Source organism: Lampris incognitus, chromosome 12 (genome assembly GCF_029633865.1).
Source record: "Lampris incognitus isolate fLamInc1 chromosome 12, fLamInc1.hap2, whole genome shotgun sequence".
Classification (NCBI taxonomy): Eukaryota; Metazoa; Chordata; class Actinopteri; order Lampriformes; family Lampridae; genus Lampris; species Lampris incognitus.
Genome location: NC_079222.1, coordinates 5002203 through 5018230, shown reverse-complemented (window position 1 = coordinate 5018230; position 16028 = coordinate 5002203). Strand labels below are relative to the sequence as shown.

Genomic DNA, 16028 nt, shown 5'->3' with positions numbered 1-16028 from the left:
TCCCAGCAGTGAGGAAGACAGAGGACAGACTAATCCCAACAGTGAGGAAGACAGAGGACAGACTAATCCCAACAGTGACGAAGACAGAGGACAGACTAATCCCAGCAGTGATGAAGACAGAGGACAGACTAATCCCAACAGTGAGGAAGACAGAGGACAGACTAATCCCAACAGTGAGGAAGGCAGAGGACAGACTAATCCCAACAGTGATGAAGACAGAGGACAGACTAATCCCAGCAGTGATGAAGACAGAGGACAGACTAATCCCAACACAAATAATCACCTGGTGTAAAAGTGACATCTGTCAGTAGAATCACTGTACGAAGGACAGGAAGGAGACACTAAGTCAGCGAGATGACCTTTGGGGGACAGCGGAGCAGAGACAAAGACTACTTCAGTCTTTTTTTCTTCTTCTTTCGTTTTTGTTGCCTGCAGGCCACAGTGGTTGGTAAAGTCCAACCTGTAAAACCAGACGTTTTACAAGTAGCTGTAAAACTGTAAGCCATGCTCCAAACTGTTGGTGGTTACACAAAAATTATTTTTATTGTTTTAGTTTTTCATTGGCAACAAAACAATAAAGGCGATATCAGAAATAGACATGATTCCTGTTATGAGAACTTCACACATGGCAACAAGGTGAGAAAATAAAGATCACCCTCAACATTGAACTCTGAACCTCTCTGAGCTTGGCTTAAACATCCTGTCCAGAAGACACTTAACCCTTAGCCCTTAACCCCCCCCCCACCCCCAGGAGAATTCACTGCTGGTTTTGTGTATGTATTTGAGCGAAGTAATAAAGTAATAATATTAATAATAATAATAATAATAATAATAATAAAGTCCTGTGTACTGTATTGACTTGCCTGGGTCCAGACCTTTGAACCGACCCACTCCACTGAGCAGACTGATTCTTCTGGTCCAGCATGAAACAGTGGTTTCTCAGTTGGACAAGCGATTAGCCAATCAGCGCCACGGGGGCGGGGGGCGGGGCTAACGATAAGCCAATCAGCGCCATAGGCGGGTTGTAAACTGTTGTCACCTCGGAAATGTTTCACTTAATGGCCTATTTTTCATATCTGGGCTCCTGAATAACATTCTTGAATTTGATGTGACCCCCACCCCTTAACAAAGGTATTTAACATAGACAGCATGTCTTCTTAATATTGCCCAACATTGTAGTTGGTTTTTACTTCCTCTGCTCCACTCTTAAAACCCCGCCAAATCAGTATGTTGGCATGGCTATGCATCAGTAGGCGGGTTCCATTATTCTGCCTAATGTCAGTTCGAAATTGTTGTTTTTCTGACCAATCAACAAAGCAATGTTTTGAACTGCGTAGTAGCTCATCTTCTGGGTCTTTCCAGGTAATTGTGACCTTTCCTTCCCCCTGTCGGTTCCAAGCTGACAGTTTGTTTGTCTGTTGCCCTGCTTGCTTTTAACTTTCACTTTTAACTTTAATCAATAACAACTTAACCACCCCTTGATGGATTTTATTCGATTATCGGCTCCTGCACTGATTTGATTGCACTGAAGCCTCCCGATTCTGTAGCGCTGGGGTTGCATGTGGCCTGTTTCTAGCCTGGGGCTAAGCTAACCAAACAGTTATGCTAACTTTGCCCTGTGAGGACTGTATGTGGCCTGTTTCTAGCCTGGGGCTAAGCTAACCAAACAGTTATGCCAACTTTGCCCTGTGAGGATTGTATGTGGCTTGTTCCTAGCTTGTGGCTAAGCTAACCAAACAGTTATGCCAACTTTGCCCTGTGAGGATTGTATGTGGCTTGTTCCTAGCTTGTGGCTAAGCTAACCAAACAGTTATGCCAACTGTGCCCTGTGAGGATTGTATGTGGCTTGTTCCTAGCTTGTGGCTAAGCCAACAAAACAGTTATGCCAACTTTACCCTTTGAGGACTGTGCACTACTAAGGAAAGCGAATAGAAAGATCACCGACCTTGAAGAGGTTCAAAAAATGTTTATTTAATGAAAGTCCATCAATTTAAGCACAATATCAAGACTTGAGAAGATAATATTAGCTACAGCAATAAACTCCAAAGTGCCAGCTAACAGGTGATCTCCGTCAGAGAGCTGGATAAAGGGCTTCTCTTCAGCTGGTGGAGGTGGTGGGAGAGGAGGTGGAAGCAGAGATCCTACTGCAGGGAGATCTGACCAGCTCATATTTGTTATTGCGGGGGTTGAAAGTCACCTCGAAGTGGCACACCACGCGCTATGTAGAGGAAGAAATGAATACGTGAGTAATTATAAAGACATAACCTAAAACAATCCCATTATAACATCCTAGATTTGAATGTGATTCTTGGTTCTGACAGAATGTGGGGCAGTGTCGGCTGCTACAAAAGAAATATTTCAAACTGAAGTCCATGATTTTTCTGCCTTAATACATCATTACTTCATCCATGCGCATGATGGAGTCAGGCTCCATAACACTACCAGTCACCTTTCCCATGGCTGGAGACACTCTTCAGTGTACCGCTGTTGAAATGTTTTATCCCCCACCCCTTTTTTATTTCCCAATTGTATCCGGCCAATTACCCCGCTCTTCCGAGCCGTCCCGGTCGCTGCTCCACCCCCTCTGCTGATCCGGGGAGGGCTGCAGACTACCACATGCCTCCTCCCATACACGTGGAGTCACCAGCCGCTTCTTTTCACCTGACAGTGAGGAGTTTCACCAGGGGGATGTAACGCGTGGGAGGATCACGCTGTTCCCCCCAGTTCCCCCGGCGCCCCGACCGACCAGAAGAGTCGCTAGTGCAACGACCAGCACACATACCCACTTCAGACTTCCCACCCGCAGACGCGACCAGTTGTGTCTGTAGGGACGCCCAACAAAGCCGGGGTTAGAACTGCCGACCCGGATTCCCCTTTGCTGAAATGTTTTGACCGGGTAGGACGAACACTGGTGCAGCGGTAAACATGTACACGTTGGAAAACAGATTGACACGTGATGCCGATGTGGTCATGAACATTAGACTGTCTGTGTTAGCTTTGGTCTCAGGATCCAATTTTACAAGGGTGGGAACTGTTTACTGCTGAGCTGACGGCACACCAGCCACAGTGGCTGCTACACCCTGTTTGTAGTACCAGAAAATCAAGAGTCAACAGGTCTGTTTCTCTCTGCCTCCTACATCCAACTACATCACAACACTCGGGCCTAAGAGTACACCTTTCACCATCTTACGATGCTGTGATTGCAACTATTCCCCAGTGCTGTGTGAATAGTACACATGACCACTGTAACTGTAGTTAATGGTCACACCATATTTGGGTGGGGTTGGGGAAACCTGCAGTCAGGTGGGACTGAAGAGGTCACTTAGATGATGATGAAACGTTTCTGTCAGTAAAAGTTGTGTCCAGATGAACTGATTCACCTTTCTGTGATTTTCTTACCTGGATTATTGAGCACGCATAGAGACACATCACAACACTGCTCTACTGGAATAGCGACTGCCTGTACAACACAACCACCACATCACCATGATGTTTCAAACGGAGAAAATAAACACTTAACCCTACAGACTGAAGCTTTAAAAGAGTCAGGGGAAATGATTCGAGATTGTATGATAATGAAGTGTGGCCAAAGACACATTTCTATGCTATCAAGTATAAGAATATGTAACACAGTTTACTAGGTCCACTCAGTGAAACAAAACCACCATACCCGATGGTGGAGGCTGCCATGCAAGGCGCCAACCTGCTCATCAGGAGCACTTAGGGGTTCAGTGTCTTGCTCAAGCACAATTCGGCATGCTCTCTGGAGGAGCCAGTAATCGAAGGAACCCTCCGATTACTAGAGGGACCGATCTACCTCCTGGGCCATGCCGCTTCCAGTGCAGCTAATGGCTGCTCACTTCCATTTCCTATGAAGAGTTCCTCTCCGGTGTGCCGGTCGGATTAGAAACTTGAGATGCGAGAGTAGAGATGCAGTTGAGAGACTAGGATTGTTTTACAAGTTGTTGATATAAGTTGAACGTTTCCTCACACAATACACAAACATCCATACTTTCTGTAGGTGTTTTAGGCCCACACGACATTTGCGTTCCATCACTTTCGCCCCCACATGGACTGTTTACTTGCGTGCAACCAAAGTAAACTCCTGTAGAAATCGCGGCCTACTCAAATGTGTTTGGTCAATACTACTCGGGGCTACAAAGGAAACAGAAACCAGTATCCTTCTGATGCCAAAATCTTGTCCCTTGCCTACAGATTCTACAAAGAAAACAAAACAAAAAACATCTTCCTCTCACCCTTTTTTGGGTGGTGCGTCTTCCTCAAGCTCGGTTCCTCTACCAGAGGCCTGGGAGTTTGAGGGTTCTGTGCAGTATCTTAGATGTTCCTAGGACCACACTCTTCTGGACAGAGACATCAGGTGTTGTTCCTGGAATCTGATGGAGCCATTCCCCGAGTTTGGGGGTCACAGCGCCTAGTGCTCCTGTTACCACTGGGACTACTGTGGATTTCACCTTCCACATCCGATCTAGTTCTTCCCTCGGCCTTTGGTATTTCTCTAGCTTCTCGTGCTCTTTCTTCCTGATGTTGCTGTCGCTCAGGTTTGCTACATCGATCCCTACTGCTGTCTTCTGTTCCTTGTCATCCATCACAATGTCTGGTTGGTTAGCCAGCACTTGCTTGTCAGTCTGGAACTTGACGTCCTACAGGATCTTAACTCTGCCACTCTCAACCACCTTTGGCGGTGTCTCCCATTTGGACTTGGGGACTTCCAGTCTGTATTCAGTACAGATGTTCCTGTACATTATCCCAGCCACGTGGTTATGCCTTTCAGTGTATGCTTTCCCAGCTAGCATTTTACACCCTGCTACTACTAAGTGCTGGACTGTCTCAGTGGCATCTCTGCACAGCCTACATCTTGGGTCTTGTCTGGTGTGGTAGACCCCAGCCTCAACTGATCTGGTCCTGAGTGCCTGTTCTTGTGCTGCTATGATCACAGCCTCTGCGCTGTCCTTCAGTCAGCCTTTTCTACCCACTGGTAGGATTTCTCGATATCAGCTACGTCTTCTATCTGCCGATGGTGCATCCCATGGAGGAGCTTGATCTTCCATGATACCTCCTCTTCTTCCTCCACACGCTGTCTTCTGCTGCCTGAGGTACTCACTCAGCAGTTCATCCTGGGGGGCCCTCTTTCTGGTGTACTCATGGATGTTCCTTGTTTCATCCTGGATGGTGGCCCTGACACTCACTAACTCTCAGCCCTCATCTTTTCACTTATCATACAGTCTCAGGCTGCTGGACTTCAGGTGGAAACCTCCGTGCATTGTGAGGAGTTTCCGTGTCCTGATATCTGCGGCCTTCATCTTCTCCTTTGGCCAGCTTATTATTCCATCCATCCATCCATCCATCCATCCATCCATCCATCCATCCATCCATCCATCCATCCATCCATCCATCCATCCATCCATTATCCAAACCGCTTATCCTGCTTTCAGGGTCGCTGGGATGCTGGAGCCTATCCCAGCAGTCATTGGGTGGCAGGCGGGAAGACAGTGTGGACAGGGCCGACACACACACACACACACGCACACCTAGGGACAATGTAGTACGGCCGATCCACCTGACCTACATGTCTTTGGACTGTGGGAGGAAACCGGAGCATCCGGAGGAAACCCACGCAGACATGGGGAGAACATGCAAATCCCGCACAGAGGACGACCCGGGACCACCCCCAAGGTTGGACTACCCCGGGGCTCGAACCCAGGACCTTCTTGCTGTGAGGCAACCGCGCTGACCACTGCGCCGCCTTAAAAATATCTTGGGCAGGTGGACCAAAACCTTCATTTCGGACCCTGCCTTAGAATATGAAGGATGGATATGTGTTTTCTTTTGTGTGTGTGTGTGACGTTCTTTGTAACTGTTTTTCCTAAAAAAAATAAAATAAAATAAAAACACAAATGAAGTTTAACTAACTTATTTACTAATAGCCACAGAGCTTTAGCAGTCTTGTATCAGTCGTTTCATAAAGAATGACACACACACACACACACACACACACACACACACACACACACACACACACACACACACACGCAGACACACACACAGAACGCGGGTCTACCTTCTTGCCCAGGGTGCAGGTTTCCAGGTCGTGGTTTTCAGCTTTGAGACACTTGGTCTTTCCCAGGATCGCCTCGATTTTAAAGTTGATCATGTTGGTCACCTGCAGTAGACACAAAGAGGCATTATGTAGTGTTATATGTTATGTATACATAGAGGCATTATGTAGTGTTGCATGTTATGTATACATAGAGGCATTATGTAGTGTTATATGTTTTGTATACAAAGAGGCATTATGTAGTGTTGCATGTTATGTATACGAAGAGGCATTACGTAGTGTTGCATGTTATGTATAGGAAGAGGCATTATGTAGTGTTGCATGTTATGTATACGAAGAGGCATTATGTAGTGTTGCATGTTATGTATAGGAAGAGGCATTATGTAGTGTTATATGTTATGTATACATAGAGGCATTATGTACTGTTGCATGTTATGTATACATAGAGGCATTACGTAGTGTTGCATGTTATGTATAGGAAGAGACATTATGTAGTGTTGCATGTTATGTATACGAAGAGGCATTATGTAGTGTTGTATGTTATGTATACGAAGAGGCATTATGTAGTGTTGCATGTTATGTATACGAAGAGGCATTATGTAGTGTTACATGTTATGTATACGAAGAGGCATTATGTAGTGTTATATGTTATATATACGAAGAGGCATTATGTAGTGTTGTATGTTATGTATACATAGAGGCATTATGTAGTGTTATATGTTATGTATACATAGAGGCATTATGTAGTGTTGCATGTTATGTATACGAAGAGGCATTATGTAGTGTTGCATGTTATGTATACGAAGAGGCATTATGTAGTGTTGTATGTTATGTATACAAAGAGGCATTATGTAGTGTTATATGTTATGTATACAAAGAGGCATTATGTAGTGTTATATGTTATGTATACATAGAGGCATTATGTAGTGTTATATGTTATGTACACAAAGAGGCATTATGTAGTGTTATATGTTATGTATACGAAGAGGCATTATGTAGTGTTGTATGTTATGTACACAAAGAGGCATTATGTAGTGTTGCATGTTATGTATACAAAGAGGCATTATGTAGTGTTGCATGTTATGTATACAAAGAGGCATTATGTAGTGTTGCATGTTATGTATACGAAGAGGCATTATGTAGTGTTGTAGCGAAATCAGGGGGCAGCCCACGAACCGCCGCCGCAGCCGGGACGCGAACCCGGGTCGCCCGCACTGCGCAAACCAGTCAACTAAAGGGTCCGCCCCGTTAGCCAACCGGCTAGCGAGTCCAGTCATTCTCATTCATGGTCGTTACGGTATGTGTGTGTGCGTGCGTGCGTGCGTGCGTGTGTTTGAGACAGGTACACAGGACACTAACCTGGGTCTTGGCAGACGTGACGGAGACCAGTTTGAAGTTCTTCTTGGCCCTGGAGTTGACGTTGAACTGGTCCACAGCATGACGGGCCGCCGTCTGAATGTCATCTGATTCTGGGCTTCTCTCGAGCCAGCCGCCCAGAAGAGCCACGTTCTCTACGGAAATACGAATGAACGGGTTGGTTAGACTCATTAACGACACGCGGCGCTGTCGGAGCAAACAGTTTTTGGGACTCTTTGAGAAGAACTACCCACAGGGAGGTTCCCCAAGAACTCAGAAAACCTTCAAGGGCTCCCCCCCCCTGCAGGAATGCTGAAGTGACGTAAGCTGGTGTTCTGATGACATGTGCTACCGACTGATATGTGCTACCTACTGACATGTGCTACCTACTGACATGTGCTACCTACTGACATGTGTTACCTACTGACATGTGCTACTTCAAAGTTCTGCGCATGGTTATGTAGCGAATTCAGGAGGCAGCCGGGAATCCGCCTGAGCCGGGACGCGAACCCGGGTCGCTCACACCATGGGCGATTGCGCTAACCAGTCAACTAAAGGGTCCGACCTGTTAGCCAATGGCTAGTGAGTCTAGTCATCCGTGGTCGTTACACTACCCCCTCCCCTCCTTTGGGAAGTGCGTCCCCGCACTTAAGCATAGCAGCTCCCTTCCGCTGGCCTCACGGTCTCACCATCCCACTTCTGACACCAATGTAGTGAATTCAGGGGGCAGCCGGGAATCCGCCGCAGCCGGAACGTGAACCCGAGTCACCCGCACCACGGGCGACTGTGCTAACCAGTCAACGAAAGGGTCCGACCCGTTCCCAGTTACACACCTGATCCCCCTGATCAACCAGTAGAGTCTTTGCTGAGGAACTTGACTAGGAGACATAGGTGTGTAACTGCTTAGTTGGAACCAAAACCTTCACCCACACTGGCCCTTTCTGGATAAGCTTGCCCCCCCCCCATCCCCACCTCTTGGCAAGCGAGTCTAGTCATCCATGGTTGCTACAGTTAGATGAGGTCCGGCTTAGTGTTGGGATTAGACTGCTATTGATTCACGCTACGGTAGCATCTTTTAACAAGGCAACACCGGCGGTTATTGTACCAACGCCACCAAAACCCGACTAGTCCAGAAGACCAGGTGCTCACTCTCGGTCAGTTGCCGAGGTCAGAGCATCACTATGCAGAGTGAGCACATGGAAGGCCGCTGGCTCGGATGGCGTGCCCGTCAGGTTCTCTGGCTGAGGTCCCCACCATGCTGCTCAGCCTGTCACCGTCCCAGTAACTGGTCCCCACATGCCTCAAAACCTCCACCATCATCCCTGTCCCCAAACACTCCTCAGTTAAATGTCTAAGCAATTACCGGCCCGATGCTCCCACCCCCATTGCCAAGAACTGCTTCAGAAGACTAGTCATGGCTCACATCAGGGACACTACCCCCTCCACTCTCGACCAACTCATATTTTGGAGGAAGAAGACTGATTAACACCGGCATCTGCCCCGGTAATATTGAACAACATGTCAAACCATATCAAGCATCAAACCTAATCAAATGTTGGATAATGTTGAGCTTTTTGTTTAACACCTACTGCTGCTTCTTTCATATGACATGTAAGTTCCTTCTTGCTCATGTTTTAGTCATCCAGTTGTGCACCACCCACTTCATAACGCCAAACCAGCCGTGCAGGATAGCCAAACCCAGAGCTGCTAGCATCAGACATACAGCTCGTCCCTTGGGGGAAAGGAAAATGCTTTGAGGCTGCATTTAAATGTCAAAACTTGCCCCTGAAGACAAACACGAGAACACGTCTTCACGCATGCTCAGTAATCCATGTAGGAAACTCTAACATGAATCAGGTCATCTGGACACAACGTCTATTGAGGGGAACACGTTTCATCATCGTCGAAGTGACCTCCTCAGTCTAAACTGACTGCAGGTACCCCACCCTTATAAACAATACAGTGACTGCAGGTGACCCCACCCTTATAAACAATACATTGACTGCAGGTACCCCCACCCTTATGAACAATACAGTGACTGCATATACCCCCACCCTTATAAACAATACAGTGAATGCAGATACCCCACCCTTATAGACAATACATTGACTGCAGGTACCCCCACCCTTATAAACAATACAGTAACTGCAGGTGTCGCCACCCTTATAAACAATACAGCAACTGCAGGTACCCCCACCCTTATAAACAATACAGTGACTGCAGGTGTCCCCACCCTTATAAACAATACAGTGACTGCAGGTACCCCCACCCTTATGAACAATACAGTGACTGCATATACCCCCACCCTTATAAACAATACAGTGAATGCAGATACCCCACCCTTATAAACAATACATTGACTGCAGGTACCCCCACCCTTATAAACAATACAGTAACTGCAGGTGTCGCCACCCTTATAAACAATACAGTAACTGCAGGTACCCCCACCCTTATAAACAATACAGTGACTGCAGGTGTCCCCACCCTTATAAACAATACAGTGACTGCAGGTACCCCCACCCTTATGAACAATACAGTGACTGCAGGTACCCCACCCTTATAAACAGTACAGTGGCATAACGACCCAAACCAACCACCAGTTTCATATGCAAATAGGGGCGTGGCCATTAACTAGAGTTTCCGTGGCCATGTGTACTATTCACAGAGGATTTAGGAATGGTTGCAACCACAGCATTGTAAGATGGTGGCAGATGGACTCTTAGCCCCCCCCTCCCCCCCGGTTCAGGAATGGTCGTTCCCTCTTCACATAGATGGCCTCTTTGACTCTCCGTTCAAACCAGCGCTCCTCCCTATCAAGGATGTGCACATCCTCATCCCTGAAAGAGTGGCCACTGGGGGCATCCGGGTAGCATAGCGGTCTGTTCCGTTGCCTACCAACACGGAGATCGCCGGTTCGCCCCCACAGACACAATTGGCTGTATCTGTGGGTGAAAAGCCGGATGTGGGTGTGTGTCCTGGTCGCCGCACTAGCGCCTCCTCTGGTCGGTCGGGGTGCCTGTTCAGAGGGGGACATGTATCGGGGGACAAGCCGGTATCACGCCAAAGCGTGTAATACACCCGCCGGTCGAACGTGTCAGGGTCACGCTTTGCATCCGCTCAGGCGTGAAAAGTGCACGCGTGTATGAAGGTGCACTGCCAGCAGGGGGCGATGATTAAGAGGTGAAGGCCGGTTAGGCTTAGGGTTAGGGTTGGGTTGGGTTGGGTTGGGTTGGGTTAAGGGAGGGGTTTTGGAAAACGCTGTATGCTTCTTTTCCTCCGTGGGGAGTTGCTGGCATTGAGTTAATCATCGCCCCCTGCTGGCAGTGCACCTTCCTACACGCGTGTGCTTTTCACGCCTGAGCGAGGCAAAGCGTGACACTGACACGTCGGACCGGCTGGTGTATTACACGCGTTGGCAGGCTCCGAAGAGTGGGGTAATCGGGCCATGTACAATTGGGGAGGGGAAATAGGGGGGGAGGGGGTCTAGTTTCTACACCTTTCTGTTGTGAGAATAAACTTTACCCACTTGTGTAGGCATACATGTAAAGTAACCTTTTCCGAGAACGTTGCCCATATTATTAGCTGGCTGCTTAACTGGACCGACAGCCAGACCTCTTCCATGACGTCACCGGAGCCCGGAGACGGCGCGGGGGAAGGGGTTTTGGCACGTGTGTGCGCCGTGTCGTTGGTCATGAGACGCTCCCGGACTCGCCCTTGTGTGAGCTGGTGCAGATGTGTGCCGTTTGACTGATGACAGTTTGCTGAGTGTGGCAGCCAAGCCAGCCCGGGTGACTCAGAGTACCCGACCATGCAGACCATAATAGTCCGCCCCGGACACACCCCGCGTCCCAACGAGACTTTCACTGCGACTGGACCGTTCAGAAGAGACCCGAGTTTGTGTTTGCAAAATGCTTCTGAGCAAGGAAGGATTTCAGAGGAACGAGCCCACTAAACACGAGAGCTGTGCTGGGGACTCGGACTTGTGATCGTTCTGTGCTGCTGCGGCTTTATTGTGTCCTTTATTCTGAAATATAAACACGCAGCAGACACCTGCCAGTCCAGGCAGGGGCTTCTTCCTCCACGAAGATGAGGAGGTTCGTCCTGCGTGGCAGGATGAAGATGCCTGTGCAGGAAAACCGCTGACGTCAGCGTTTGTCCGCTCTTCCTGCTTCACCTCTTGTTGTTTCTGTTTATCCATTTATTGACGTCATGCGCACATTTCCTGTCTGGGCTCGGGTCTGTGATATCTGATGAAGCATTTTAAGAGGTGTCATTTTAGTAAATCACAGAGAAGGGTACTACTGTCACCATCATCATCATCATCATCATCATCATCATTGATATAATTGTCATCTTGTTGTTGTGTTATTGTCATCATATCGTGTTCTGTTACAACATGCTATCTTTCTGTTGTTCTCGTTCAGACACAGGTATGATGTCAAACTGGTGGCAAACCAGTCAGAGAAGAGGAACCTGGACCGGTCTTGTGGTTCTGCCTAACTCTAATCCAGCGTTTCTAAACGGGCTCTCCCAATACGGGTAGGAAGAAGAGGGAGAGGGGGGGGGGCTCGAACAGCAGGCGTGTATAGTTTTTATAGCGATACAAGGGTACGTGTTGTCCAAGCCACGACCACCGATAACAGCCCGCTGCGACCCCCCTCCCCCCCCCCACCACCACCACCTCTCTGTGGTAGGGTCAGTCGAGGCCAAACACGTGAGCGGTACATGATGTCTCGCTAGGGACGAGTGGGTCTGTGTGTCTCTACTACACAAACACAGCAGTGTTATTACTCCACATTGCAGAGTGCACCACGTCAGATGGAAAATGAACAAATTAAGTTGACTCCCCCCCCCCCCGTCCCTCCCTTTTTTCTCCCCAGTTGTACTTGGCCAACTACCCCCACTCTTCCCGGTCCCTGCTCCACCCCCTCTGCTGATCCGGGGAGGGCTGCAGACTACCGCATGCCTCCTCCCATACACGTGGAGTCACCAGCCGCTTCCTTTCACCTGACAGTGAGGAGTTTCACCAGGGGGGGCGTAGCGCGTGGGAGGATCACGCTATTCCCCCAACCGACCAGAGGAGGCGCTAGTGCGGCGACCAGGACACATACCCGCATCCGTCTTCCCACCCGCCAATTGTGTCTGTAGGGACGGCCGGCCAAGCCGGAGGTCACGCGGGGATTCGAACCGACGATCCCCGTGTTGGCAGGCAACGGAACAGACCGCCACGCCACCCGGACGCCCCTGAAATAGCTTTTTGTGACTCGTTCTCGTCTTTCTTCTTCACACTTGCCCTGGACTGATGCTGCGAGGTTACTGTGACACGAAGTCCTGTGGCGTTTGAACCCGCGGCACTTTCACAGCCGCCGGATGCCACGTTCGGACTCGCGATAACACACGTTGACGTCATCATGTATGACGTATGCTGACTTCACACATGCAGCCTCGACATGGCTGCTGGGTTTTATGTTTTGCTTGCTTCTGTTTTCTGGGTTCTACTCTGCGTGCTCTCCCCGTGTGCAGATGTACAAATAAACAACCAAATAAAACACAATCGCTCTTCATAAACTTAACAACAACAACAACAACGCACAATCTGTCTTCTAAACCCCCGAAAAATCCTTTACACCAGTGTTTCTCCACCCAGTCCTCAAGGACCCCTATCCTGCAGATTTTCATTGTAACCCTGCATAGGCAGCCCTGCTTGTACTTACTCGACCAATCACCTCAAAGCACTTAATTATGCAAGGTGTGCAAACTCTGACATTCATTGCTGATTGGTTGAATAACTATAAACAGGAACCTATTCAGGGTTGCAAAGAGAATCTGCAGGATAGGGGGTCCCTGAGGACCGGGTTGAGAACCACTGCTTTACAGCATCTAGTGATGAAGTGTACTGGACCTGGGTCATCAGCCAACACGTAAAGAGCCACACTTGAAGATCAGTATCGGCAGTGAAAAGCCGAACTCAGCGCATCCCTATCTGTTATTACCATGTAATTACACCCCGGTTACTACGTTTCTCTATTTACGGTACTACACCATATCTGCTGACAGGAGGTGATATGTCAGGTCAGATTCGCAGGGGGGGGGGGGAAGAGCAACTTCCTTTCTTCACCCTAATTTGCCTCCCTAAAGCTGGAATCTGTAAGTTTTTCTCCGTTAATAAGCCTTTGTTTTCTCCATGTGACAGGTGGAGGTGATGTGGTGGCGGCGGTGGTGTTGGACAGACAGTCCGTCTTCCGGTAGAACAGTGGTGTGATATAGTGGATGTAGGAGGCAGAGAGAAACAAACCTGCTGGCACTGATTTTCTGGGACTACAAACCAGGTGTAGCAAGACTACAAACAATGTTTAGCGGGACTACAAAAAAAGTGTAGCAGGACCACAAACCAGGTGTAGCAGGACCACAAACCAGGTGTAGCAAGACTACAAACCAGGTGTATCAGGACTACAAACTAGTTGTAGCAGGACTACAAACCAGGTGTAGCAGGACTACAAACAAGGTGTAGCAGGACTACAAACAATGTTTAGCGGGACTACAAAAAAAGTGTAGCAGAACTGCAAACCAGATGTAGCAGGACCACAAACCAGTTTTAGCAGGACTACAAACAAGGTGTAGCAGGACTACAAACAAGGTGTAGCAGGACTACAAACAAGGTGTAGCAGGACTACAAACCAGGTGTAGCAGGACTACAAACAATGTTTAGCGGGACTACAACAAACGTGTAGCAGGACCACAAACCAGGTGTAGCAGAACTGCAAACCAGGTGTAGCGGGACTACAAACAAGGTGTAGCAGGACTACAAACCAGGTGTAGCAGGACTACAAACCAGGTGTAGCAGGACTACAAACAAGGTGTAGCAGGACTACAAACAATGTTTAGCGGGACTACAAACCAGGTGTAGCAGGACTACAAACAAGGTGTAGCAGGACCACAAACCAGGTGTAGCAGAGCTACAAACAAGGTGTAGCTGGACTACAAACAAGGTGTAGCAGGACTATAAACCAGGTGTAGCAGGACTACAAACAAGATGTAACAGGACTACAAACAAGGTGTAGCGGGACTACAAACCAGGTGTAGCAGGACTACAAACAAGGTGTAGCGGGACTACAAACAAGGTGTAGCAGCCATTGTGGCTGGCGTGCCGTCCGCTCAGCAGTCAACAGTTCTCCACCCTTGTCAACATGGATGCTGGGACCACAGCTAACACAGACGGTGTGACGTATCACGAGCTACGTCACACACGTGGGAACACTGTTGGACAGTCCTATTGGTTGTCATGGATACATCAGCATCACGTTTCGATCTGTTTCCCGACACGTACGTGTGCCCCAGTGTTCGTCCTACCCGGTCAAAGCATCACCGTATACAGAGTCCGGGGTGCGCGTCCAGCCATGAGGGAAATGGCGGGTCGTGCCATCGGAGCCATGGAGGAAGTCATGGCTTGCTCATGGTGGAAAACCCTGGTTTCCAACCGTAATTCTGATGTGATCCTTACTTGAACATCTGCACTCATCGGTACTCGGTACTCACTGGTCGTGATGATCTCCTCCTGGACCGGCTGGTCCCCCAGGCACAGATGGAACACGGAAACGCACACCAGCACAGACAGGTGGGCGGTCATCTTGACTGGCAGACCGCTGGAGACCCCGTCCACGGCAAGCAGAGAACCAAGGGATGCAGCAGACCCGCAGAGGGGGAGACCTTGAACCCGAGGCGGTCTTCGGAGTCGGGTCAAACTGAACCGGCTCACTGCAAACGAACCAGCTCAGGGGGTCTGAAACCAGCTCAGGAGTCCTGCAGTCACACACAGACCGAGAGCCTCCACGCCACACCGAGGGTTGTTCTGTGATTCCAGGGAGAATTAGAGAGGAGGAGGGGGGAGGGCTTTAGCCGAGAGAGAGAGGGGGGGGAGAGAGAGAGAGAGAGAGAGAGAGAGAGAGAGAGAGAGAGAGAGAGAGAGAGAGAGAGAGAGAGAGAGAGAGAGAGAGAGAGAGAGAGAGAGAGAGAGAGAGGGGTACTATAGAGAAATACCCAGCACTTAACCTGAACCACCCTCTACAAAAATAAATAAATAAATTAACCACTGAATGGCAGAATGGGAGGGGAAAAAAGTGAAGCGCGAGAGAGAGCGCGAGAGAGCGAGAGAGAGAGCGCGAGCCAGAGCGAGCGAGAGAGCGCGAGCGAGAGCGATGGAGGGCACGGTTGGTGAATGACAGAAGCTGCTCTGTATTTAAACGGAGGAATGTTTAACCAGCCGGTGAAGACCACGCCCACCGTCTGCCTGCCGGTGACGTCATATGGGCTTAAAAACCATCACTTTCTACAAGTGTGCGTGTGTGCGTGCGTGTGTGTATATGTGTGTGTGTGTGTGTTATGCTGCTGTGTACCTCATTTTATATGTGTGTGTGTGTGTTTGCAGTGTATAGTCAGGCCCACGGACATAAGCATGTGTGCACATTTCCATGTTGTTACTCAGCAGACTCCTTTATGCAGCGTAGAACAGTCAGCCATTACATCACACCCTGTTGTTTTGGGTAGATGTGTGTGTGTGTCGGTGTGTGTCGGTGTGTGTGTCGGTGTGTGTGTGTGT

General features: G+C 48.8%; 1 protein-coding gene across 1 annotated transcript; it reads right to left on the bottom strand.

Moving 5' to 3' along the window:
* Nucleotides 1-1964: 1964 nt before the first annotated feature.
* On the bottom strand, nucleotides 1965-15320 carry si:busm1-57f23.1 (uncharacterized protein LOC368621 homolog). Its single transcript, XM_056291117.1, has 4 exons — nucleotides 14969-15320; nucleotides 7436-7587; nucleotides 6080-6181; nucleotides 1965-2218 (listed from the first exon to the last, which is right to left on the bottom strand). Exons 1-4 carry the CDS (start codon nucleotides 15057-15059, stop codon nucleotides 2099-2101), a joined length of 465 nt encoding a protein of 154 aa, XP_056147092.1. The 5' UTR covers nucleotides 15060-15320; the 3' UTR covers nucleotides 1965-2098.
* Between the last annotated feature and the right edge of the window lie 708 nt (nucleotides 15321-16028).

Coding starts and splice junctions, on each gene's coding strand:
- si:busm1-57f23.1 (XM_056291117.1), bottom strand. CDS start 15,059: ATGACCGCCCACCTGTCTGTGCTGGTGTGCGTTTCCGTGTTCCATCTG. Junction 7,588..14,968: donor GGAGGAGATCATCACGACCA/GTGAGTACCGAG, acceptor GTATTTCCGTAG/AGAACGTGGCTCTTCTGGGC. Junction 6,182..7,435: donor TCACGTCTGCCAAGACCCAG/GTTAGTGTCCTG, acceptor TGTCTACTGCAG/GTGACCAACATGATCAACTT.